This window comes from Heterocephalus glaber, unplaced genomic scaffold (genome assembly GCF_053883595.1).
Source record: "Heterocephalus glaber isolate CG9 unplaced genomic scaffold, H.glaber_assembly_v1.0 deba00001760, whole genome shotgun sequence".
NCBI lineage: Eukaryota > Metazoa > Chordata > Mammalia > Rodentia > Bathyergidae > Heterocephalus > Heterocephalus glaber.
Window position 1 is genome coordinate 3,573,771 of NW_028258457.1, and position 24,177 is coordinate 3,597,947.

The following is a 24,177-nucleotide window of genomic DNA, read 5'->3' on the forward strand; positions in this document are numbered from 1 at the left end:
CCAGGAACCATGTCTCAGGCCGTGGCAGGTGGCCCGCTGTCCCCCGCCAGTGCCTGGATCTGAGGGACTCACCCTTCTCCACATCCAGCCCGCCGGACCGAGACTCACGCCCGCCGATGCCAACCGACAGCAGGCCCTGCTTCATGTCTGTGGGGAGGGCGCCGCTCCTGAGCCCCAGAACCCCCAGGACGGCCCAGGCCTGCCAGAGGCCCCTCCCTTCTTCCCCATCTGCCCTCGCTCTACCTGGCACCAGGGACATCCTTGGGAGTGGGGGCTGATGCTGCGCCCTGGGGCCAAGGCTTCTGGTGACATGGAGGAGGCCCCTTTATTCTGACTCCCAGGAGTGGGACTAGAGTCCTTGGAAATAGGTCCAGACCCCACACACCTCAGCCAGGAACCCTCCTCGGAGACCACCGGAGGCCACCATGCTCGGCTCCCTTCGCCATCCATATCCCCGTGGTGGGGGTGGGGGTGTGTGTGTGTGTCGGAGTTGTCTTTTTTTTTCAGTACTGGGTATTGAATTCAGGGCCTTCACATGGAGTCACACCCAAGCCCGGCCTTTTTTCCTCATTTTTGGTACTGGGGATCTAACTCAGGAGCTTGCCTTGCAAGGCCCCGGCCTTTGTTTGTTTTTCACTATGAGACTGGGTCTCCCTAAAGTCACTCACTTGCCCAGACTAAGCTTGAACTTGGTGATCCTCCTGCCTCAGCCTCCTAGAATGCTGGGATTAGATACATACCACCATACCCAGCTATGGAGCTGTTTTTCAACAGGACCCCCGCCTACAAACTCAGGTGCCCCAAACTCTCCAATCTGCTGCTCTGCTGCGCTGACCCCCCAGACATATCCCCATATGCCCCCCAGCTCACCCCGGAAGAAGGCGGCATCCCCTCCGGGGTAGCCCTGGGGCAGCGGCACTTTGTTTTCTGTCTGGCTCAGGATGGTGCTGAGGACGCAGCTGAGGGCCCGAGTGCCGTACTGGGGGGTAGGGAGAGTGAGCAGGAGGCCTGCCAGGTGGGAGCCTTCTGCCCTCTGCCCCCTGCCCACCTCCAGGCACCTTGTTCTCGAAGTTGTATTTGCTGAGGTCCCGGGACTCAGTGGCACGGCGGTCCCCATGCGTCAGGGCGCCCTGTGAGGGTGGGGGGAGGGGGGCTGTTGGTATGGTGCCTGGTCCCCTGCCCCACCACTGGGGACCCTCCTGGCCCCCGGCTCACCAGGCTCTCCAGCCGCTTGGCGACAATGGAGGCGAAGCGCCGCTCCCCTGCCAGCTCAGAGATGAGGAAGATGTACTCAGGTGCTGACACCTGGTTGGAGCGGTGCGTGCGTCCTGGGGGAAGGAAGAGGGGGGTTCAGGGGCGGCCCAGAGTTGGGGGGCCGGGCAAGTGGGGCAGGGCGGCACTCACCGAACTGCTGGATGGCACGGTCGGCGCTCCAGGGCAGCTCCAGGGTCATGTGCACACGGCGGCGCTGGTTCTGCACGCGGCGGTCAGCTTGCAGGGAGACACCGGAGCTGGAGGCCTCGGAGATGATGGCCACGAGCTGCAGGTGGGTGGAGAGTGTGGTCAGCAGGGTGTGGACCCCACCCCGGCCGGCACTGCGTTCCCAGGACAGCATGACATGCACAGAGGACACTCAAGAGGCCAGAGCAGCCCTGGGTGTCACCTTCTGCTCAGGCACCACTGCAGACACAGGTACAGGCAAGAACATGCGACACACGTCACAGGCACTTGTAGAGGGTGCTGGGGCCCCCCCACAGTCCCCAGCAACACATGCTGGGCCCCACCTTCTCGCCGCTCATGAACCGCTGCTTCTCCCTGAGGTTCACGTGGTCGATGGACAGGCCCTGCTCTGCCCGAGACTCGAAGGTCACCGTCCCATCGGGCCTGGACACCACGCGCCCTTTCCTGCCCGTCATCTGTGGCCAGGGTCAACTGTCAGTAGGGTGGCTGCCCGGGGGCTGGGCCACACAGGGGTGCTGGATGCGAGGTCAGAGTCCAAGTCCTGACTCGGGTAGTCTTGGAACTCATATGGGCGAGACCTTGTTAGGGCAGGCCAGGCTGGGAGTCTGGGGGATCTGGAGGCTGAGGTAGGAAAGCCTCCCAAGGCAGCCCAGCCTCTACAATTCTGCTATAACCTTTTGACACCCTCAGGGCTGGCAGTGACACACTTGACCAGCAGGGGCTGCCAGAGCCAACCAGAGCCAGCAGGTGACCTGTGCTCACCTCGGCCACATGCTCAGGGCCTCCGAGCTGGTCGATGAGCTGGTCCAGGGTGTTGACAGGCAGCTCTCGGCCCAGTGCCCGCACCTTAGCCAGCAGGTCCTGCTTCAGGCGCTCCACGCACTCCAGGACAGCGGGGCCGTGCAGGTCCCTCTGTGGGAGGCACAGGGGGCCTACGAGGGGTGGGCAAAAGGTCAGGCCTACTGTGGGAGCTGCATTCCTGCAGTGCTTTCCGAGACCTCGGGACCCAAGTTCTGAACTGCCCTGCCTCTGATCGGCGGTGCCGTCCTGACCTCGCCTCTCTGAGCCTCACTCTCTCCATCTATGAAGGGGGCCTAACTGAGGATGAGGACCCAGGGGTCCAGTGCCGCCCGACCCAGGCTGGGCCCTCACCCCGGTCGTCCACAGGATGCCCCGAGGCCTCCACGATGACCACATCGTCATCCACCAAGGACTCAGGGGAAGAGTTGAAGTCGCTGTCCAGGCCAGCATCTGATTCGGTGCTGCTGTCATCACTGATGCGGATCACACCTGTCCCCTCAAGTGCCAGTCTAGGTACCTTGGTCCCTCGGCCTCGAGGCCGCCCTGCAAAGGTAAGAGTAGGTAGGGGTCACCAGGGCTGAGGCAGCAGCCAGTGGCAGGCAGGAGGGACAGGGGAGCTTCGGCAGAAGGAACAGGGAGGCCTGCGGGGGCTGAGCTGGGAACTGCTCAGCCCCTGACCTGGGAAGGAGCTCCTAGGAAGACCTGTCCCCACACTGGGCCTGCCAGGGTCTTCCAAGAGCCACACCCCCTACTTTAGTACTGGAGCTACATCCCCAGCTCTTTATTTTGAGACACTGTTTTGCTAAGTCACTAAATTGCCCAGCCTAAGCTTGAATTTGTGATCGTCCTGCCTCAGCCTCCCAGAGTGCTAAAACTGCAGGTGTCGTGCACCCTTGCATTTGACTCCTCCAGAGTCCTGTGTCCATCTGCTGTGAACGGCACTGTGGCTTCGGGGAGCTTTTGGCCACTTTCTTGGGCTTTCCTCTTAGAAAGCTGTGCCCTCAAGGCCTGGCCTGGGGAAGGCAGGAGGCTTGGCTGTGTGGCCCTAAGTGAGTTCCTCAGCCTGTGAGCCTGATTCCCACTGTGTGCTGTGACAGCCCAGCCTTGGTGACACTTTCTGGGGGACCTCAGCCTAGTCCGTTCACCAATGGGTCCAAGGCTCAATTTCATCTGAGAGGCTCTGGCCCGTGTGGGGGTGAAGGTCCCTTGCCTGCCTGCTGGGAGTGAGGCTGGAGGCTGTGGGTGTGGCTGATTCGGGGGACCAGCCCCATGTTCCTTGTGCCCACTGGGGCAGCTCTGGAGGCCTGGGCAGCAGCACTCTGCCTGGCGGGCATGGAGGAGGGTGAATCAGGCTGAATCCTTATGGGGTAGGGAGCGAGGATGCAGGGGCAGCCTGGGGTGCTGTGTAGAAAGCAGAGGGTAGTGGCAGAGACTTACGCCTCCTCTTACTGCCGGCTCCTCTGTCCCGCTTCCTTTTGGTGGAAGGAAAGTGCTTCTGGATTAGCGACAGGAAGACGCCTCTGGAAGGAGAAGACAGCTTGGGCCCCTGCAACAGCTGCCCCCCAACGCCCGAGTGGGGCTGGGCCTCTCAGGGCCCACGGGCGGGCCCTTGCCCACAGCGAGGATAGCTTTTTATTCTTGAGGTACTGGGGGTGGAAACCAGGCCCTGCACAGTGGGTTCCATCCCCAGTCCTTTCTATTTTGTATTTTTTGAGATACGGTCTCACTAAGTCACTGAGTTGCCCAGCCTGGGCTCCAACTTTCTATCCTCCTGCCTCAGCCTTCCAGGGTGCTGGGATGACAGGCATGGACCACCATGCTTGGCTGGAACAAAGGGGACTGTGCCAGGGCCTGGCTGGGGGATGCCTCTGAGCTCCATGTCCTGTCTGCCCTGCGCCCAGCTCTGTCCACACAGCTGATGGCCTTCAAGAACAATGGCCAGCTGTGCCGGCCCCCAGGGCTAAGGACGGGGAGTGAAAGAGAGGCCTGGCACTGCGGAGGAGCCAGGAGGGTGCTGGGACCCTCTCTGGGGCTGGGTGAGCCCTGGACAGGAGTCAGGGAGTTGGGGGAGGCACAATGGTCAGTTCTGAAAAGCTATGGACTCCTAGCGGTGCCGCCCCACATGGAGTCAGACTCCCTGAAGCCTGCTTCTGAGATGGGAAGCACCTAGTGGATCCTGCCTGCGCTGCCCGAGCCAGGGTCACCGCTTTAGTTTAAGATCTCTGAGGTTCCCCTTGGCTGCCAGGTCGCATAGTGAGGGGTGGTTGCCCTGACTCCCCGCCCTCCATCCACCCTGTGGCATAATCACTCACTCGGCAGCTGAAACGAAGCAGTCGAGGCGCCCCTCGTTCTCGTCCAGCACCTCCCGCGTCCGCGCCTCGCCTGTGGACTGCAGCCCGATGACCACGCACTGTGGAGACGGTCGCTCTGAGCTGGTGCTGGTGACCATGGTTCTCACGCACACTCTGTGCCCTGAGCTCACGATCTCATGTAGGGAACGTGGCCCACTGATGGCCACCTCCTGCCCCAGCCACGGCCTCACCGTCCCTTCTCATAGAGACACCAGCTGGCCTGTCCACCGTGGCCACCACACTTGGCCTGTGTGGCACCAGGGCACCAGGGTCCCCACTGTGACCGTGAACCCGGATGTGTCAGCTTCACTGGATTAAGAACCACCTTTAGCTCGTGGTTCCGGCACCTGCCTCGCAAGCACAAGGTCCCGAGTTCTATCCTCAGTACCAAAAAAAAGAAGGAGAAAGAGAAGGAGAAGGAGAAGAGAAGGAGAAGAGGAGGAGGAGGAGGAGGAGGAGGAGGAGGAGGAGGAGGAGGAGGAGGAGGAGGAGGCGGAGGAGGAGGCGGAGGCGGAGGCGGAGGCGGAGGCGGAGGCGGAGGCGGAGGAGGAGAAGGAACACCTCATGAATCAGTAAACCGGGCTCCTGGGTGTATCCTGGTAGGTCAGAGGCGGGCCCTTGGGGTCTATGTCTGTTCCCTCACTTTTTGTTTGTTTTGGTTTTTTGAAATAGGGTCTCACTATGTAGCCCAGCCTGGCCTTGAACTCCCACTGAACATCTTGCCTCAGCTTCCCAAATGCTGGGTTTACAAGTGTGCACCACCATGACTGGCTCTGCACCCTGGCCTCTCCTTCTGTGGCTCTGTCCCCTGCTCTGCTTGTTGGCCACCTTGAAGTCAGCTTTGCTATGCCATGCCCTTCCACCCTGACATTCCTTACTTGGAGCCCCGACCATGCACTACATTCCCCTTCCCTTGGGAGGATGAAAGTGTGGCCCTGCTCACCTTGTTGCAGGCCAGCTCCTCTCGGGCCAGCTCCACCAGCCGGTGTACCTTGGCAGCAATGCACAGGTATTTGAAGAAGCGCTGGTGGGCCGACCAGAACTGGCCCCACAGGGACTTGCGAGACTCCAGGCCAATCCAGTCAGCCGCCTGCTGGAACACGCCCAGGGCCTCGGCCCACTGCAAAGACAAGACACCAGCTGAGCCCAGGCTGGGGGAAGGGGTCCCCAGCAGCCAGGCTGTGAGGAGGGAAGAGGTTTCACAAAGAGCCCAGCAGCAGCAGCAACAAGAACCAGGGCATGGCTGGGTATGGCTCAGGGCACACACGACCCCCTGGGTTCCATCCTGGGCACTGAACAAATGAGTAAGTAGCCACTGGTATAAACATGACCTGCAGTGACAGTGACACTGAGTGCAGCCACTGGGTCTGGGTCAGGAGGTGGGGTGAAGTACTTGTGAGGCCTAGGAGGGAGGGCAACGGTTTAGGCTGATGCCCACTGTATCAATAAGAATCTGGGACTCAGGACAAAACAGGCATGCTGGAATCCAGCCTGTGACTATGCCAGGTCAGGGTGGCTTCGTACTTTCTTTTTTCCTGTGGTGCTGAGGACTGAACCCAGGGCCTTCATACTGAGGTAGACCCTCAACCTTTTTTATTTTTTATGTTGAGACAGGTCTCACTAAGTCATTAGGTAGTCCAGTTTGAGCTTGAACTTGAGATCCTCCTGTCTCAGCCTCTCAAAGATCTGGGATGACGGGGATACACTACCACAAGGACTACTTAGAGTACTTTGACAAATATCTATGGCTGCTAAAGGGCAAGACCCTTGAAGACAACAGGTGTGGCTGTGAGTGACACAGAAGCCTAGGGAAGTCCACTGGGCTCCCTGGGGCAGACCTCTGTCATCTGTCCCCACAGAGAGGCCCCTAGCTCACCAGCAGCGCTGCCCGGTTGTAAACACGCTCAAAGTCTGGGGGTAGCGGGATCTCCTCGATACGGAAGGTGACTCCGGAGAAACTGAGCTGGCGTGCAATGTACATGCCGCTGACCTTCATGTCCATGGCCACGATCTCCATGGCACCCACACCCCTGCAAATGAGCACAGCCTCCTGAGCGCTGGGGTCTGCAAAGGGCAGAGTGGCTCCCCGGAAGGGGGTCTCTAGCATGAGAAAGAGGCTTGTGTGCAGAGTGCAGACACCACAGGCCTTGTGGCCACACAAGAGAATGTGCTGCTTCAGTACTCCTACTGCTGGGGGAGGGGGGGCCTCACCTCTTCTCGATGTTGTGTAGGAACTCCTCGAATGTCCGGAAGGGTGTGCCCTCACCCCAGATGCCCAGGCGGCTCATGTAGATCATGTTCCGGGGCTCAGAGGCACCTGGGTAGCAGGGGTGGAGAGCTGCTGTCAGCTCTTCCTGACTCAGCCAGGAGGTGATAGTTGTACCTGGTGCAGAGAGCTTAGGTGCAACCCCAGGACCATGGGGCAGGGCTAGATGGGGAGACCTGAAGCTCTGGGCAATGCAGCCAGGCCAGGGAGCACCTGCCAAGGTTGGCCAGAGCCAGCTGGCAGAGGGGACATCCACAATGAGATCTGAACAACTCAGCCTATCTTTGCCCAGGCCCTGAAAAGCAGCAGGGTGCAGACAGAAAAACTGCACATAGCTCAAAGGATACAGCTGCTCCTGGCTGTGCCAAGGCAGACATCAATAATGGATGCTACTCATGCAATCCAGAATTCCCCACTGCATTAGGTAAGCATCGCTAATGGATGCCACACATTCGATCCAGCCACTTGCTGCCCTCAGGGACCAACTGGGGCCCCTACAAACCCCCACCTGTAGCGCTGGCATAGACCACCCTGGCCAGGGGCAGCTTGGTCTGCAGGTCCAGCACGGCCTTGCCCATTTTGGTGGAGCTGGCATTCTTGGCTTTGTGGCACTCATCAAACACGATCTGGGGTGGACGTGAGTTAAGGAAGGTTTCACAAGAGTGGTGCCCTTGAGCACTGGTAACTGAATGTCACGCCTGAGGAATCTATCACTTGGGGAGTGGCCCACCTCGTAATTGCTGTGTGACAGGATTTGGTGGCTTCATGCAGTATTAAGAACAACCTTGGGAGAGCCAGGGCTATAGCTCAGCAGAACAGCGCCTGCCTGGCAAGCACAAAGTCCTGAGTTCAATCCCCGGTATAAAAAAATAATAAGAAATAAAAAAAAGAACAGCCTTGGGGCTAGGTGGTGAGCACCTGCCTACTATCTCTGAGGCCCTGGGTTCCATCCCTAGCATAGCACAAACAAAAATAGCCTATAGACACACAGAGCTGCATGAAGGAGGGAAGCCCCACAGCATGGAGAGACTGTGGTGAACTCCACACCCCTGCTGTGACAGTACAAGTATGTTTCAGGATGTCGGCATTGGGTTAATGAGTAATATGTGCTCAGGATCTTGATTTCATTTCCCAAAACTACATGGAAACCTACTGTAATCCCTCTGAAAAATACTAAGGAAAGAACTGAAGATGTTAATATTTTAAGGAGAAGAGCTTGTAATCTTTATCACTCTGGGAGGCTGAAGCAGGAGGATCCCAAATTTGAGCCCAGCCTGAGCAACTTAGTTGACTTATCTAGAAGACCCTGGCTCAAAATAAAAAATAAAAATAAAAAAGGGTTGGGGATGTAGCTCAGTGACAAGGCCCTGAGTTCAACTGCCAGTATGGAAAATATAAAAAATGAGCGAGTGAGCGAGAGATGGGGGGGAGGTTACAGAGAAGTATATGTGTGCCAAGGGCAGAGGAAAAAGGTGAAAATAGGTAAACACTTGAACATGTAGCCAAGCACACAGCTTGCCAAGAGTGTAAAGCTGGTATTATTTTCTGTAAGACTATTTCTTATTTATTTATTTTCGGTACCGGGGATCAAACTTGGGTCCTTGCGCTTGCACAGCAGATGGCAAAACCACTGAGCTAAATCCCCAGCTTCTATTGTGCAGCCATCTGGGGACTGGGGACACACCAGCAACCTCTACTGTCTCACCACAGATCTGACTTGCACATTCTTATTTTGTTTTGTTTTGATTTTAGTTATGTAGGCTTGGTTTCCAACTCATGATCCTTCTGCCTCAGCCTCCAGAGTGCTGGGATCAGAGGCATGCGCCACCATGCCCTGCACTGTAACACTCTGGGCGCCTTCCTAGGGAGTGACACACACAGGCCAGCATCCTTCCTCTTATCTGTCCTTGCCCAGGGCTCAAGAAGAGCACCCATCTCAGCCCTGTCACTCACTTCTGGAGATGGGGGAGGAGGCAGTGGGGCTATCGATAACGCAGGGTCACAACGCAAGTCAAGTCACTATGCGGTGACAGGACAGAACCTGAGTGGGGGCCAGGCAGCCTGGCACAGGAGAATGGATCCAGGAACTGCACAGGAGCGAGCACAGAGCCCTCACCCGGCCCAGAGCACCTTTCACCTGCACCTGCACGCAGACAGGTTTCATTCAGAGGGACAGGGGAAATGAGGGACTAGGGGGAAAAGGAGCCGTGGTAGGGAGACTCTTGCACGGGCAAAGACTGGGAGGATTGCGAGTTGGAACCCAGCATGGGGAACTTAAGGAGACCTTGTTTCCATATAAAACATAAAAAGGACTAGGGGTGTAGCTCAGGATGAAGGGCCTGGGTTCACTCTCTAGTACAAAAACCAGAAGCAAAAACTACAATTTTTCTTTCTTTCTTTTTTTTTTTGGTACCAGGGATTGAACTTGGGTCCTTGCGCTTGCAAGGCAGGCAGCGGAACCACTGAGCTAAATCCCCGGCCCAAAAACTACAATTTTGTAGATAAGGCAGGTTATTTAAGTTTTAAGAAAAAATGAAAAAGCCCTCTGATCTTTCTCCACAGCGGTGGCCCTGTGGACGACCTGTAGGTCTGTGTTCCCAGCACCCCCAGCGCATGCCCTGGGCTGGGAAGCCAATGCCGCCGCTGGGCCTTGGGTGCAGATTGCATGGGTCGCTGCCGGTCCACACACAGCCCCCCAATGCGGGGGAGGGGAGGCTTCCAGCCTCTGGGGCACACAGCACCCACCTCTTCCGCAAATGTCATTGCAAACGCCAGGGCTGAGTCTGTAGTTGCTGTCAGGCTTGCTAGAGCCAGACTAGAAGGTTTGGGGGACAAAGTTAACTTGGGTTGTGCCCCTAGGGACAATCCAGAAGATCTAGGGCGGGGGGGGGGGGGATCTCCACCGCTGTCCGAAGGTTGGCCCCTCCCCTCTGTGCCTGGCCCGGCCCCACCCTCACGTCACAGAGCCCACCCTGCATCGTGTCCCGCCCCCAACCCACGCCCACTCTCAGGCCCCGCCCCTGCCCGCCCAAGGCTGCAGGATACGACGCCATCGAAGGCTTCTCCGCACCACTGGAGGATCTGCCGCAGGCGCGTGCGGTGCTGCCCGCCTGCCTGGCTCTCCCCGATCAGGGCTGAGTAAGTGGCGAAGAGGACGCCCTCTGAGGTAGTGTTGTCGCCGTACTTGATCTGTGGACACAGGGCAGGCGTGGGGACCTCAGTTCCCTGTGGGTTGAGAACTGGGCATGGCAGGCCGGCGGCCTCCTGTCCACCTACCTTGCTCAGCGCATGCACTGCGATGCCCGGGGCCTCAATGTCCCGCAGGTCGCGCTCTGCATCGTACTTGAGGTCATTGGAGACGCTGAACCTGGGGGCAGCAGCTGGGTCAGGGGCGCCCCACCCCCCACTCCCTAGCTGGCTCCCGACCCTCACCCCGTGGGGCAGCTCACCACAGGGCCTTCTTTCTGCCGCGTATGTAGTTCTCTACGATGATACCGGCCACCGTGCGGCCCTTGCCGACGCCGGCCCCATCGCCGATGAGGAAACCCGCGCGCTGACCACTGGGCAGCAAGATCTCGTGTTGCTGCGGCCAGAGGGGTCAGTCAGGCCTGGCCTGTCACTTCCCCAGCAACCCCCAGCCTTGTGGGGACTGAGCACGGGTGGAGTCGGGGCAGGTCACCTGGCAGGCATAGGTGATGGCCTCCAGCTGCAGGGCAGACAGGGCCACGCTGTCCGAGGTGGGCAATGCGAGGGTGTAGGTAATGTCCGGTGGGGGGACACTGGACAGAGTGCTGGTCTCCACCACTCGGTCCGGATGCTGCTTCCCGATCTTGGCTGGAGGGGCAGAGGGTGAGGTCAGGAGGTGGGCGTGGCCAGGGTGGGCATGGCAGGAAGGTCTCCATGAAGGGACAGAGTGGCCAAGAACCCCACCCCAGGGACCTGGGGACCCCATGCCCTCAATGGCTCTTGGTGGGGAAGTCTCCTGGAGGGGTCTCATCTGCATGAGAAGGAGGAAGTCTGAGCGTCCTCGCCAGCCTGGGCCACTCACACTTGGAGGGCACATAGTCAGCGTAGGTCTCCGTGTGGCCCAGCTCCTCCGCTTCTTCTTCCTCCTCGTCCTCCACCTCATCCTCAGGCTGACTTTGGGACTGCAAGGGGGCCGAAATCCAGGCATCAGTTCTGCCCTGTGTTCACCTGGCACCCCTCCCAGGTGGTGGCCCGGCAACCCCTGGGGCCTCCTTGGGACTTTGGCTTCCTCATTTGTACAGTGGGGTGCTCCCTGCTTCCGGGTACCCACACTCTGGCATGCTGGAGGTGCGCAGCTTCCAAGACCTCACCTAGGCTCCAGGACACACAGATTGGGGAGGGGACCAAGCCAGGGGACCAGGCTGACCTGGTAGCTGACGAGAAGGGAGGTGCTGGGCAAGGAGGTCACAGGGTCCTCAAGGCCTGGGAATGGTCCACCCGGCAGGAACAGCTGAGAGGAGGGCGGGACATCAGCCAAGGCGGGAAGGTGCTCCGTAATTCTGACAGACAGCAACACCCTCCCCGGGGGCCTGCCAGAGGGGCTACAGGGAGGCTGTGCAGGACCTGCCAGCTGAGACCCGCCCTGTGCTGGGCCTTGGGGACATGGGTAACCTGGGGGGGGGGTGAAAGCCAGAGGGACCATCTAGACTTGTGGGCCTGGCCTGAGAGCTGGGCCACTGGCCCCTGTGACCAGACCCTGTGGTGACACTGGCCTCTCATTTGGCTGGGCCTGGCACATGGGGCCAATTAATGTGGTGTCCAGTGGCTGTGGGCTCCTAAGCTCCCTAGTGCCCCCTGTGGTGCTCTCCGTCACACCACTGAGTGTTCTCCGGAGTGGCAGGTCCTCTGGGGGGACAGAATTTCGCCCTGTCAGATTGACCAGAGCAAAAGACTGTCCCAGACCACTGTGCACACTGGGGAGATGGGCAGCCCATCTCATCTGGGCAGGGGATGGAGGGCAGGGTGCAGAGAGCTGGCAGGCAGGACAGGTCTGGGCTCTGGAAGAAGCCTGTGTGCCGGTGGGGTGCAGGGGGACACAGTCAGATCCTGGGGTCTGAGAAGTGATTGGGCATCCAAAGCCTGTGGATGGGCAGGAAAACACCTGTCCTACTCCACCAACCCCTGAGCAGCGTGGTCATCAATGTCCAAACCACAGCACTGAGGCTAGGGAGGCCAAAGACCCACACTGAGGACACAGCGGTGTCCAGACCAGGTTCTGTGTGACCCTAAAATATGGCTTTGGTTTGAAAAAAAAAAAACACTGGGCATGGCAGAGCCCACTTGTAATCCCAGCAATCTGAGAAGCTGAGACAATAGGATTGAAAATTCAAGCCCAGTCTGGACAATTTAGAGATTTAGAACATGTCTCCAAATTTAAAAATACATAAATAAAAAGGGTTGGAGCTGGGGATAGTGGGGCACGCCTGTAATCCCAGCACCTGGGAGGCTGAAGCAAGAGGATCACTGCATGTTCGAGGCCAGCTTGGGCTACACAGTGAGTTCAAGCCAGCCTGAACTAAATAGTGAGAACCTGTCTCAAAAAAAAAATTAAAAAAAATAAAAAGGAGGGTGTAGATCAGTCCTTAGTAACAAACCAAAGGAAACCGGAGAGGGGAGGGTGGCTCCTAATCCCCACCTGCACTTGGACGCCTACCCGCAGTCAAGGTGGGTTTTTCATATGAGCTGCAAGAGCTGGAGTGACAGGTACGGCTGAAGCCCACAGCACCTGCCTGTGTGACTACAGGGGTTCTCGGGGGCTCTGTCAAACGGTGACCGACTCTCATGACTCCTGCTTTTGTCAAGATTAGGAACACAGCCAGGGGGTTCTGAAAGAGGTCAGCATGGAAGCCAGGCCCCGGAAGGTTACCAGGTCCATGCTCAGCCCTCCCGCTCTGGGTTGTTTTTTTGTCGTTTTTTTTTTAAGTTAACAAAATCCAAACAGACTCGTTGGTTCCTGGAAGGCTGAGTCACGTTCCCGGCCAGGCCAGGCAGCTCTGGGTGTTGGGTTTCAGATGCCCTCACACCATCCAGTGCAGGCCAGCTGGGCCTTAGGCAGGGCTGGCAGTGTCCCACTGGGCCGAGATTCCAAAGGGGACAGGCCTGAGTGGCCCCAAGAAGATGTGGGGGCCAGGGCCAGTACCCAGTGCCCCCCCCATACTGCCACATGCTGGACCCAACCCCATCTTTGCCTGTCACCTCTGTTGTCTTGGGTGGGGAGCACTGAGACTCACCCCAGGTACATCCTTCTCAGCATGGGGGGAGGCTGTATACCCCCAACCTGGGGCTCCCCAGATATATTCCTAACACACACCCCAATCCTAGAAGCTTCTCTGGACACAGGACCCTGGAAAGGCCTGGATGGGGTCCTTCTCTCCACAATGGTGAAATTAGGTGGCTTAGCCAGGCAGGTAGCAGACACTTTGTCATCCTAGCATTCAGGAGGCTGAGGCAGGAGGATCACTGTGAGTTCAAGGCCAGCCTGGGCTACACAGTAAGTTCAAGGCCAACTATATAGCAAAGCCTTGTCTCAAAAAACCAAACCCTAGCATTTGGGAGGTTAGGGCAGGAGGATTGCTGTGAGTTCAAAGCCAGCTTGAGCTACATAAGGAGACCCTGTCTCAAAAAACAAACAAAAAACCAAACCAAAAGGGGGGGGGGTGACACCTGTTCTCTGGAGTGGGTGTCCTGTGCATTGCAGGGTGCTGAGCAGTGTCTCTGGCTTCTACTAGTTCCACACCAGGCGTTCCACCAGTGCTACAGCCACACACATCTCCAGACACTGCCCAGGGCGTGGGGGGCCAAAGAGCCTGGGGTAAGAATTTGTAACCAAAACTGCTTTTGTTGGGGGTGGGGAGGGGAGTTTGAGACAAGGTCTCGCTATGTAGCCCAGGCTGGCCTTGAGCTCATAATCCTCCTGCCTTGTCCTCAGAAAGCTAGTATTACAGGTACGCCCCACCAAACCTGGCTCAAAAATGGATTTTTGCTTCTCTACTGGGTACACCTGTTCACAGCAGAGGAGGGCTAGACATTTGTCAGAGAGGGGTGGGGGCCACGGAATTCAAGGGCTTCGGGGAGGCGACCCCATCCCTGGGCTGCACAGGATACATGAGCACATACATCTGTGAGCGGCTGTGGCCCCTCATGCCCCCGCCTGGCCTAGGGGTGGCTCTGGTTGGGGTGCCTGCACACTAACCTTGTCATGGGTAGATGAGGCAGTGCTCACGTCCCAGATGGTGGGCACCTGGCTAAGGCTGTCTGCTGGCAGAAAATCAGGTGTGTCCACGATGTCCGACAGGGAATCCACTGATGAGGAGAAGATGGAGGCATTGGAGAGGTCTTCGAAGTAGGAGTCCTGGAAAACAGGCCTTGGTGAGGAGGCGGCCAGGTGTGCAGGGTGGGGGGCAAAGAGCGCTGAGGTCCAACCATGTGGTGGAATATTACTCAGCCAGAAAAAGGAGTGAGGCTGACACTCAACACAGTGTGGATGGACCTTGAGGACACCATGCTCGGCGAGGAACGCCAGACAGAAGGACACACAGTGTGGGCTCCATGGACAGGAAATGCCTAGGACAGGCAACTCCAGAGACAGGAAGTGGATCTGTGGGTGCTGTGGCTGGAGATGGGATGGGGGTGATAGGTCATGGGGAACCGAAAAACGGGCGATGAAAGTGTTCTCAAACTGTTGCTTACAGAGCCATGAATACATTAAAATTACTGAATTATGTGTTTTAAACAAATGAATTATATATGAATTACATCTCAATCAAGTTATCTAAAAGAAAAAAAAACAACCAAGACTCCAAGTCTGCAAAGCCCGGCACAGGGAGCAGCTCAGCAGGGGTGAGGGTGGACAAGGGGACCCTAGGGACAGGCACTTATCCCTTCCTGCAGAGATGGTGACATCTTAAGATGGGGGTTGCTGCAGAGATTATATAAACTTTTTCTCTTTTTTAGAGAGCTAGGGATCGAACCTAGGACCTTTGCACTGACCCACATCCCCAGCTCGATAAATTTTTTATTTTGAACCTTGGCGTTGTGGTGCACACCTGTAATCCTAGTGCTTGGGAGGCTGAGGCAGGTGGATTGCTGTAAGCTCAAGGCCAGCCTGGGCTACACAGTGAGTTCAAGGCTGGCCTGAATTACAGAGCAAGGCCCTGTCTCAAAAAACAAGCGAAACAAAACAAAAAAAGGTATTTGATGGACCGGGGATTTAGCTCAGTGTTTTCACGGCCTGCTGCGCAAGCGCAAGGACCCAAGTTCGATCCCAGGTACCGAAAAAAAAAAAAGGTATTTGACTTGGCTTTAAAAAATTTAAAAAAAAATTTTTTTTTGGTACGGGGGATCGAACTCGGGTCCTTGCAAAAATTTATTTTGAGGGCCAGGGATTTAGCTCAGTGGTTTCACCGCCTGCTGCACAAGCGCAAGGACCCGAGTTTGATCCCTAGTACCAAACAAACAAACAAACAAACAAAAAAGAAAAAATGTATTTTGTGACATAATCTCACTAAGTTCTAAACTGCCCAGGTTGGGGTGGAACTTGTGATCCTCCTGCTTCAGCCTACCAAAGTACAGGGATGACAGGCGTGTATTACTGAGCCTGGCTTAGACCAGTTTTATTTCATTTTAGTTTAGTTTTAGTTTTTGTTTTTGAGACAGGGTCTCACCATATAGTTCATACTGGTTTTGAATTCATTATGTGGCCCATGCTGGCCTTGAACTCACAGTGACCCTCCTGCCTCAGCCTCCTGAGTGCTGGGATCACAGGTGTGTGTCACCATGCCGGGCTAAACTAAGTTTTAAAAGATGGTGCATAAGGACCAGGGATTTAGCTCAGTGGCACTGCGGCTGCCCGGCAAGCGCAAGGTCCTGAGTTTGATTCCTGGTACTGAAAAAAAAAAAAAAAGATGGTGCATAGCTGTGGCGGTGGGGGCTGGGTGTCACTGAGGTCTTAACAGGACCAGAGCCTTTCTTCCACACGGCCACTTACCACTGCCACTCTTGGCCAGGCACCCAGCCTGAGACACGCAGGGCAGCCGCCCCTCCCAGAGACCTCGAAGCGCCCCACAGGCCTGAGGTGTGCACACACCCTTCCCTGCTTAGCAGACAAGGGACCAAGTCCAGGGCAACATCCCCGAGGGCCTGTACTGGGGAACAGTGGCATCCTCGTTCACTTGCCCCTGAGGGCCAGATCAGGGGAACCGTGTGGTCACCTTGGCCCTGCACCCCATTTCCTGGTCAGGGCTGGGGCCCCAGGGGGTTGGCTGAGGCAGCCAATGCAGGGAATGACCAGGGCTCCAAGGGGCTGAGGAGTGGACTCTTGACCCCCCAGGGTGTGGGTGGGGCACCTTTCAGAGCCCTTTCTGGGATCCCGCTGGCAGAGTGACAGGGGACACAGGCCCTGTGGGCTCCTCAGCTGGGGGCTGGCATCCCTACACCCTGAGGTCATGGGGGACAGGGGCCCTGGTCTCTCTTGCCCGGGGCTCCAGGGCCTGCCCTGCTCCGAGGAGCGCCCCATGCAGGGCTGGTCCCTCGGCCCAGGCTCCTACTCCTGGGTGGGTCTCAGGCTACTGTCCAGCCACACTGAGACTTCGAGCCAGCCAAGTGACAGCCACCAGCCAGCATCGTCCCCACAGGCCCAGGCAGGTCAGGCTCACCTGGTGTGGGGATCAGGCTGAGGTCTGCCCAGGGCCTCCTGGGGACAGCAGGACAGGCCTACCCACAGGTCCCAGTCCTGCAACAACCACAGGGCTACCCACGGCCACCAGCGCCCCCAGTGTGGCCCTTGGATACGGAGCCAGGCCACCCTTGGAGGTTCCTGGGGCCTGGGTTTGATGGGTACCCTCGGTAGGCAGAGGGCAGGGCCCCAAGCTCTGGGCCCAGTACAGACCTGTGGTGTGCAAGGAGCAAGTTCGGACAGCCACAGCCTCAGCTCAGGCTCGGGGCCTGTCCCCACCCTGCCCCTCAGCTGCGGCAGCCCAAACCTTCCCAGGGTCAGATCCCAGCCTGAGGCCTCCAGCAGGAAAATCCCTGGAGCAAACAGGCCTTGGTGAGGGCTAGGGTGCTGCCAACAGGCCAGGTGGTGGGAATGGGGGGCACCCTGCACCCTCCCGCATGGCCCAGCCACTCAGCAGGCCAAGGGGGCCAATCTCGAGGAAACTGAGGTTCTGAGGGCCCACATGGTCACCCCATGGGGTTCTGACTCCAGGTGGGGGCAGCCAATTGTGCCAAAACCCCTCCTGGCCATACAGAGGGTGGCCCTGCCTCCAGAGTCCCCTCCCGGAGCCTCAGCAAAGGACAACAACGGCAGGAGCATGTCTGCGGCTCAGGCCTGAGGTCTGCCAGCAAGGAGCCCACTATGGGTGGAGCACAGGGCAGAGTGCCAGCCCCTGGGGACACCAGTAAGAGCACAGTGTGGGAAGGGTATGCCGCCTCGCAGTGAAGACCCCCACCTGCTCTTCAGGGAGGACTGAAGCCAACAGCAGTGGCGCCTGATCCTGTGGGTGTCACAGCCTGAAGGACACCATAGACAGCCCCTGTGGAGGGCGTCCTGAACCCTGCCTGTTCTCAACACTGTCCAGGGCAGCAGACAGAACATCCAAGGACTCAGTCTCTGGCCAGAGGAGCCCAAGGAGACATGACAAGTGATGTCATGGCGTGGGGTGGGGATCAGGGGAGGATCTGATGCAGCCATGTTGGTTACTGGTTGTGACTGACGGGGGTGTGATGTTACCCGAACACTGTGCCACTGGAGCAGCCTTCCCATGAATCTACAACTGTTCTACAAATCAAGGGAGATACTGTCAGTGCTGATGACTGAACTCGGGGCCTTTGCCCCTGAGCTACATCCCCAGCCAAGGGCTCACTAAGCTGCCCAGGTGAGCTCCAATTTGTGGTCTTCCTACCTCCCAGGTGTGCGTCACTGTGCCCAGCTCGAGTCTACTAGAGATGCCCTGGGACTCCCTGCCATCAGCTCTCCTGCTCTGTCCTGGGCTCTGGACACCACATCCATCCTGTACCCTCAAGGTCCTGTCCCCAGCAGAGCAGCACAACCCATGGGTGCATGAGGCACAAGGGCCCCTCAATTGTCAGGGGTGGAGAGACGAAAGGTTCTCAGGCTCCCATGAGGCCCACACTCGGGTGGCTATGTGGGGACAAGAGCAGACCCCTCCCCAGCAGAGCCCCGTCCAAGTCAAAGCTCAGGCAGCCATCAGCTACCTCCACGCCAACCCCACAGCTCCTCAGCTCCCCAGCCACTGAGCTCACTTCGGGGCCTGTCCTCTGCCCCCCACTGGACTTCCTGCTCCCCTGGGAACTGTGGACTTCCCTCCAAGGCCCATCTCAGCATATCGTCCACCCCAGACCCGTGGAATGGAGCCAGACGGATGAGGCTGGCCATACCCAACAGCACTGGGGGACCTGGTGGGCCTGGGGCCCCTCCTGCAGTTATGAACTCTGGAGCATTTGGGGGAGACTTGGGTGGGTGGGGAGTACTGGCTCCAGTGGGGACACCAGAGCAGGAAGACACTTCCCCTCCTGGCCCAGGAAGCTAAGCCCAGAAGAGCCCCCCAGAGACAGGTGTTTGGTGCTGTCCCCTGGTCTGAGTGGACTCACAGGGGGTCCCCGAGGAAAGATGGGGTTCTGTCTAGTCAGAGTCAGCCTCAGATTGTGCCCTACCCTGCCTCACCAGGGTCTGATTTGAGTCCCACACAGGGCAGGGAGGCACGGGACACCCACCCAGGGCCAGGGCACCCCGGGCTTCTGTAACCGAGTTGCAGATGGCAGGGCTCGGGGCAGACCCGGCCACCAGCCCAGCACAAGCCCTGCATAGGGGCCCCTTCCTCCCACACATCTGGCCCCCCAGTCACCCCTAGCGGCCTGCATCCCAAGCCTCTGCCTCAGAAAATCCCCATGGATTCCCTTTCACTGCCAAAAAAAAGAAAAGGAAAAAAAAAAAAAAAGAACAGAGCAGGACTGGGGAACCTGGAGACCCTGAGCAACCTGTCCCCACAGCCCACAGGTAGCCCGACCTGTCCTGCCACTCTCGCTCTCAGTGGGGTGGGGGTCTCCCCAGCCTCAGGTTACCTTGTTGAGAGCTGCAAACTGCAGCCAGAAGCGCAGCTGGGACATGGTGGAGGCGCGAGGGGGCTGCCGCCCGGGTCGCCCTGGAAGAACTGCCCGGGAACGCGTCCCTCATGACAGCGGCTGCGGCATTGGGTCCCCGGTGGAGGGAAGGGGCGGCTGTTCTCAGGCCCGCTGCATTTGCATGTGGGGTTAGTCACCGGCCTCGCGCCTACTTCCTCTAAGGCCTGCTGACTTTCAGGAAATGATGCTTGCCTGGTAAGTCAGGGCAATTACTGGCAGGGCGAGGAGAATTACCGTACGGGGCGGAATCCAGCCACAGAAGGGCGGGCTGACAAGAAACCAGGGCTGCCGGGCCTTGGCCAAGCTCCTCCTGGGGGTGCTTGGGTGGGGGCCCCAGCCTCAGTTTCCCCAGCTTGCTGAGCCTCTGGGCTCTGTTCTACCCATCCCGCCCCGGGCCAGGCAGGTGCCAGCTGCAGCTTTGCCGTCCTTGGTGTGACAGCGATGGCCATGAGGAAACTGAGGCCGAGGCAACCCCTCCATGCCCCCAGGGGCCCTCAGCTCCCCAGCGCCTCCCAACAGCCCCACATGGGGGAGCTCATTGCCTACCTGTTCCGGAGTGCACCTCTGGGCCTTTACCCGCACTGTGCCCAGACCTAGGGCACCCGCTCCCCTGGGGAAGCTCTGATCCTGGGGCTGTGGCCCCTCCCCGTGCCCTCCCTCCCCCTTGGCCGCAGGGGTCCCATGTTCTTTCCCAGCCCAGGAGGGCACAGACAGGCCCCATGGGAAAGGGGTTCTCCTCGGGTCGAAGTTAACTGGAAAGAGGCACAAGCTGGTGTGGTCACCTGTCTGGGAACTGGACAGAGACTTCCCCATGCCAGCTTAGCTGCCACCCTGGCCCGCAGAGCATCACAGGGCACCATGTGGCAGGTGTAAGGACACATGGCCCTGTCCTGCCTCTGCTCCAGAACTGCAGGTGGCCACTCCTGGTGCCCACAAGGAGTGGAGGTGCTGGGGAGACCCTAGGGCCAAAGAGGTGGTCGTCTGAAGGGGGCGAGGGCCCTGAGAGAGCCAGAGGTCACAGGGCACGGGGCCCCAGAAGGAAGGAATCTGCACCCCAGCTGCCCAGGAACCTCACCGGGAGTGTGCCTCTCAGGGTCTGAGAAGGGGAGCCAGCAGCCCCACCTGCACACGGGACCCCCTCTTACTCCTGTCACCCCTACCCCCAGGGACCCCACGAGGGGGTCCCCAGCAACAAGACTTGGCATAGACCCCTATCCCTTCCCTGGGGCCACCACAGCAGCCTCCTGCCCCCAAGTGCAAGCCAGAGTGAAGCCTCAGCACTGCAGGTGGGGAAGGCGATGAACAAACAGGGAAATGCAACTCACAATCACAGTGAGACACGCAACACACCTACCAGGACAGCTAGATGCAAAGTTGACATGACAAGTGTTGGGAGGCAAAGGAGCCAGAGGGTTGGCGGGAACGTGAGGGCCCAGCCACCGTGGGAAGCACCCAGTGGTTCCTCAAATGGCTAAACACAGAATGAACATCTAACCCAGCAACTCTACTCCTCTGCATGCAGCCACAGCTGGGGGCCGGGGGGCACACATCCCCACAAACACATGCACACAGATGCTCACAGGGGCACCAATCATGACAGGCAAAAGGTGGGTCAGCCTAGTATCCACAGATGGACGAATGGATACACACATCAAGGTCCAGCCACATGCTATGGAATATTATACAGCCAGGAAAAGGGATGAACTGGGACAGACCTTGAGGACGCCATGCTCAGAAACACCAGACACAGAAGACATGCAGCATGGGCTCCATGGACAAGAAATGCCCAGGACAGATGACGCCAGAGACAGGAAGTGGACTTGAGGGTGCTGGGACTGGGGATGGGACAGGGTGACTGCTCATGGGAACTGGGCTTGCTTTGGGCTGACAGAACACTCTGGAACAAGATTGAAGTGGTGGTTGTCCAGCTCTGTCATTGTACTTCAACACAGTGAATTTTATGCTATGTGATTTCATCTCCATTAAAAAAATACTAGGAAATTGAATGCATGTGCACAGATTTTAGAATCAGATTAATTGTGTAAGACTGCTGTGACCTCTGCTCGTATCTCCAGAGGCCTCCCGGCTGGCAGGGACAGCCCAGGTGGGTGCCCAGGAGACAGAGCACTCAGGACATGGCAGGGAGGCAGCAGAAGGGTCCCCTGCCTGGGGAGCACTGCCCACACCCCCGTCCCCGCCTACCCTCAGCCCCAGCCAGCCCAGGCACCTGGGAGTGGGTGCCGGGCCTGGGTGTGGTCAGGGCTGCGGCTGCCTTGGGGGTGGGGAGAAGGGCTCTGCTGTACACAGGGACCTGGGGCTGAGGACAAACCCAGCAGTCACTGGCACACAGCTGTCAGTAACTGTGGCCCAGGACGAGGTGACAGGGCCAGACCCAAGCACCAATCCAGCCACCAACAGGTGGGGCGCAGTGGGCTCTGTCCCCACCCGTCTAGTCTTGGGCTTCCTCCTCCCTCCTCTCCCATTCCTGCCCCGGTCCCCTCTGCCCCTCCCTGCTAAAAGGTTCCAGGTGGGCCTGGTCATGCTTGCTGACGTGTCCCCTGTGTCATGGCAAAGAAACTGAGGGGGGATGTGGTCGGTCCACTGTGAAGTGGGGGAGGGGAGCAGCACAGTCTCAGAAGATTTCCAAGCTGGGTGTGGCAGCGCATACCTGGACTGGGAGGCTGAGGCAGGAGGATTCCTGTGATTTTGAGGACAGCCTGGACTACATACCAAGACCCCATGTCAAAAGACAAAAATAAAATAAAATAAAATAAAAAGGGCTGGAAATGTAGCTCGGTGTGAACATCCTGGGTTCAATCCCCAGTACTAGAAAGAAGGAGAAATAGAAAAGGCTTCCAGGGGAAGCCCAGGCAGCTCCTGAAGGCCCTGGGCAGACCGCACAGAGGGCACTGACAGGCCCAGGTGGTGGCCTTAGGCCCCTCTAGAGTGGGACACTGAATCCCAAAATGACAAATCAAGTCCTGACCCTGGGGCTGGGGCCTTATTTGGAAATGGGGTCTGAGAGAGGGGACGAGTTAAAACGGGGTCACCCAGGTTAGGGGGGACTTTACCCAGTGACAGGAGTCCTAATCGGACAGAAGGGCGCAAAGGATGAGGCAGCCTTGGGGCAGCGGGCTGGACCGGTGCTGGGAGAGGGGGAGGAGGGCGCCCCTCACAGCCCAGGTCAGGACCTCCACCTTCAGAGTAGGGTCCCACTCCTTTCTGCGTTTAAGCTCCATCCCTTGAGCTCTGGGAAGCGGCTCACCTCTGTCCCCCACAGCCCCTCCTGTAGCACGGCCCAGGCAGGGCAATGCCTACCAAAGGGCTTCCTGGAAGAAGAAATCCCGCTCTCCCTCTCGGGCTCCCTTACTCTGCCGGTAACTGCGGGGAGCTGGCGGCCAGACCTCTGCGCCTGCTGCCCGGCATCTTCGAGGGAGCAGTCGATGCAGATGCGGCCTCGAGGCATCTGCACAGTGCTTCCCTGTGTGGCCAGCCGGCTTCCCAGCACCACAGCTGCCTGGCAGAGCAGCGCTGTTTCCAGACAGATGGATGGACAGATGCCCTCCTGATGGCTCTGCAGCTTGGAGGGCCCGGGAGAGCTTGTGGAGGCTGTGCTCCCAGACCGAGGGATGAGGGGGCAGCGTGTGGAAAAGGGGGGACGCCAGTGGGACAGGGGGTGTGAGTGGCTTTAGGAGGGGAGCTGGGCACTGGCGCAGCAATGGAGGGTGGGGTGGTGGCTTGGACCCTCAGGTTCACCCCAGGCAGAGGCACAGCTGAGGGGAGGCTGTGAGGGTGCAGGGGGGTTGGGCAGCCTCAAGAAATGCAGGCTGGTCCTGGGTTAGGGTTCAGCACAGGGTAGGAAAAGATCAGGCGCGGCGGAAGGAGGAGGACCACCGGCACGGGAGCCATGAGAGCCTGTCTCATGCAGCCCGACCCCAGCATGTCTCCAAGTGAGCCCTCCATCGGGCTCAACCATGCCTGCAACACACATCCCTCACAAAACCTGTCGCTGACAGCACAATTCACAACTTCACCACCCCAGTGACACGAGAACCATGTCCACAGGGAAACATGAACACGCACTGTCACCCAGGCAGGATTCACGATGGCCTGGAGGCAGAAACCGCGCAGAAGCCCACTGATGGATGCATGGGCCCACTCAGCGAGGTCCGTCCACACCCTGGACCATCACTCAGCCAGGACAGGAGCGAGGCCGTGACGCTCGCCACAGTGTGGACGGACCCTGAGGACGGTGTGCTCAGGGAGAGTCGCCAGACACAGAGGACACAGCATGGGCTCCACAGACAGGCGACTCCAGAGAGAGAAGTGGACTCATGGGTGCCAGGGCTGGGGAGGGAATGGAGTGACGCTCATGGGGATGGGTTTTGTGGAATGATGATGTTCTGGGATTAGTGCAATGGCTGCACAGCTCAGTGAATTTATAAAGAACTGCAGAGCTGTGCGCTTTGAAATGGTGGCTTTGCTGTTACACGAATCACATCTTAATTTAAAAGAAAAAAAAAAGGGAAGCAGAGCCACATGTCCAAGGCCACCAACGCACCTGCAACCCCGGGACAGGCGATCCCCACGGGGGCTGTCGAGCTGTTCCAGGTCACTGACCGGGGACATCAGAGCCCGAGTGGCTTCCTGTGGCCCCTGGAGACAGAGCCTTAGCAGGGATGAGTAGGGCCCTTCCACGGAGAGAAGGCGGTGGTGGTTCGAGGGTCAGGGTGGCGAGGAGGGTGCCTGGACTGTCCTGACGGTTGGAGAGGAAGGAAGGCTCCAGGGGAGGTCACGCTGGGGTGACAGCAAGCGACAGCGCCTATGTCCCCCCCATGCGAAAAATAAACACCTGTGAGCCTCCCTGGTGGGAATAAATGACTAAATAACGAGGTAGCAGGCAGGAGGGACAGCTGGCCCTGCAGAAGTTCCACTGCTTGAGGTGGAAGGATGCAGAAGACACCCACCAAAACCCACAGTGGAGAATCTGAGCACGGTGGCACATCCCTGCATTCCCAGCAGTCAGGAGGCTGAGGCAGGACGTTTGCTGGGAGTTTGAAGCCAGCCTCGGCTACACAGTGAATCCAAGGCCAGTCTGAACTATACAGGGAGACCTTGTCTCAAAACACA

General features: G+C 58.3%; 1 protein-coding gene across 3 annotated transcripts in view; it reads right to left on the bottom strand.

The window, feature by feature from the left end:
• Sbno2 (strawberry notch homolog 2) overlaps nt 1-24,177 on the bottom strand; it is a 53,040-nt gene that overhangs the window by 3,163 nt on the left and 25,700 nt on the right. Inside the window, exons 1-22 of one of the 3 annotated variants that reach the window (XM_004865976.4) lie at nt 18,988-23,582; nt 14,099-14,257; nt 11,273-11,356; nt 10,928-11,027; nt 10,559-10,713; nt 10,329-10,462; nt 10,156-10,246; nt 9,925-10,068; nt 7,388-7,505; nt 6,825-6,930; nt 6,490-6,643; nt 5,557-5,733; nt 4,575-4,672; nt 3,700-3,782; nt 2,614-2,805; nt 2,224-2,393; nt 1,785-1,916; nt 1,405-1,540; nt 1,216-1,328; nt 1,059-1,130; nt 871-979; nt 73-147 (exon numbers count right to left, since the gene is read on the bottom strand). In XM_004865976.4, coding sequence (XP_004866033.1) covers nt 73-147; nt 871-979; nt 1,059-1,130; nt 1,216-1,328; nt 1,405-1,540; nt 1,785-1,916; nt 2,224-2,393; nt 2,614-2,805; nt 3,700-3,782; nt 4,575-4,672; nt 5,557-5,733; nt 6,490-6,643; nt 6,825-6,930; nt 7,388-7,505; nt 9,925-10,068; nt 10,156-10,246; nt 10,329-10,462; nt 10,559-10,713; nt 10,928-11,027; nt 11,273-11,356; nt 14,099-14,257; nt 18,988-19,032 — 2,647 coding nt within the window. In that variant the 5' untranslated portion in view covers nt 19,033-23,582. Of the gene's footprint in view, nt 1-72; nt 148-870; nt 980-1,058; nt 1,131-1,215; nt 1,329-1,404; nt 1,541-1,784; nt 1,917-2,223; nt 2,394-2,613; nt 2,806-3,699; nt 3,783-4,574; nt 4,673-5,556; nt 5,734-6,489; nt 6,644-6,824; nt 6,931-7,387; nt 7,506-9,924; nt 10,069-10,155; nt 10,247-10,328; nt 10,463-10,558; nt 10,714-10,927; nt 11,028-11,272; nt 11,357-14,098; nt 14,258-18,987; nt 23,583-24,177 lie in introns of those variants that run through there. The other 2 variants (XM_004865975.4, XM_087201417.1) reach the window with 2 other exon arrangements.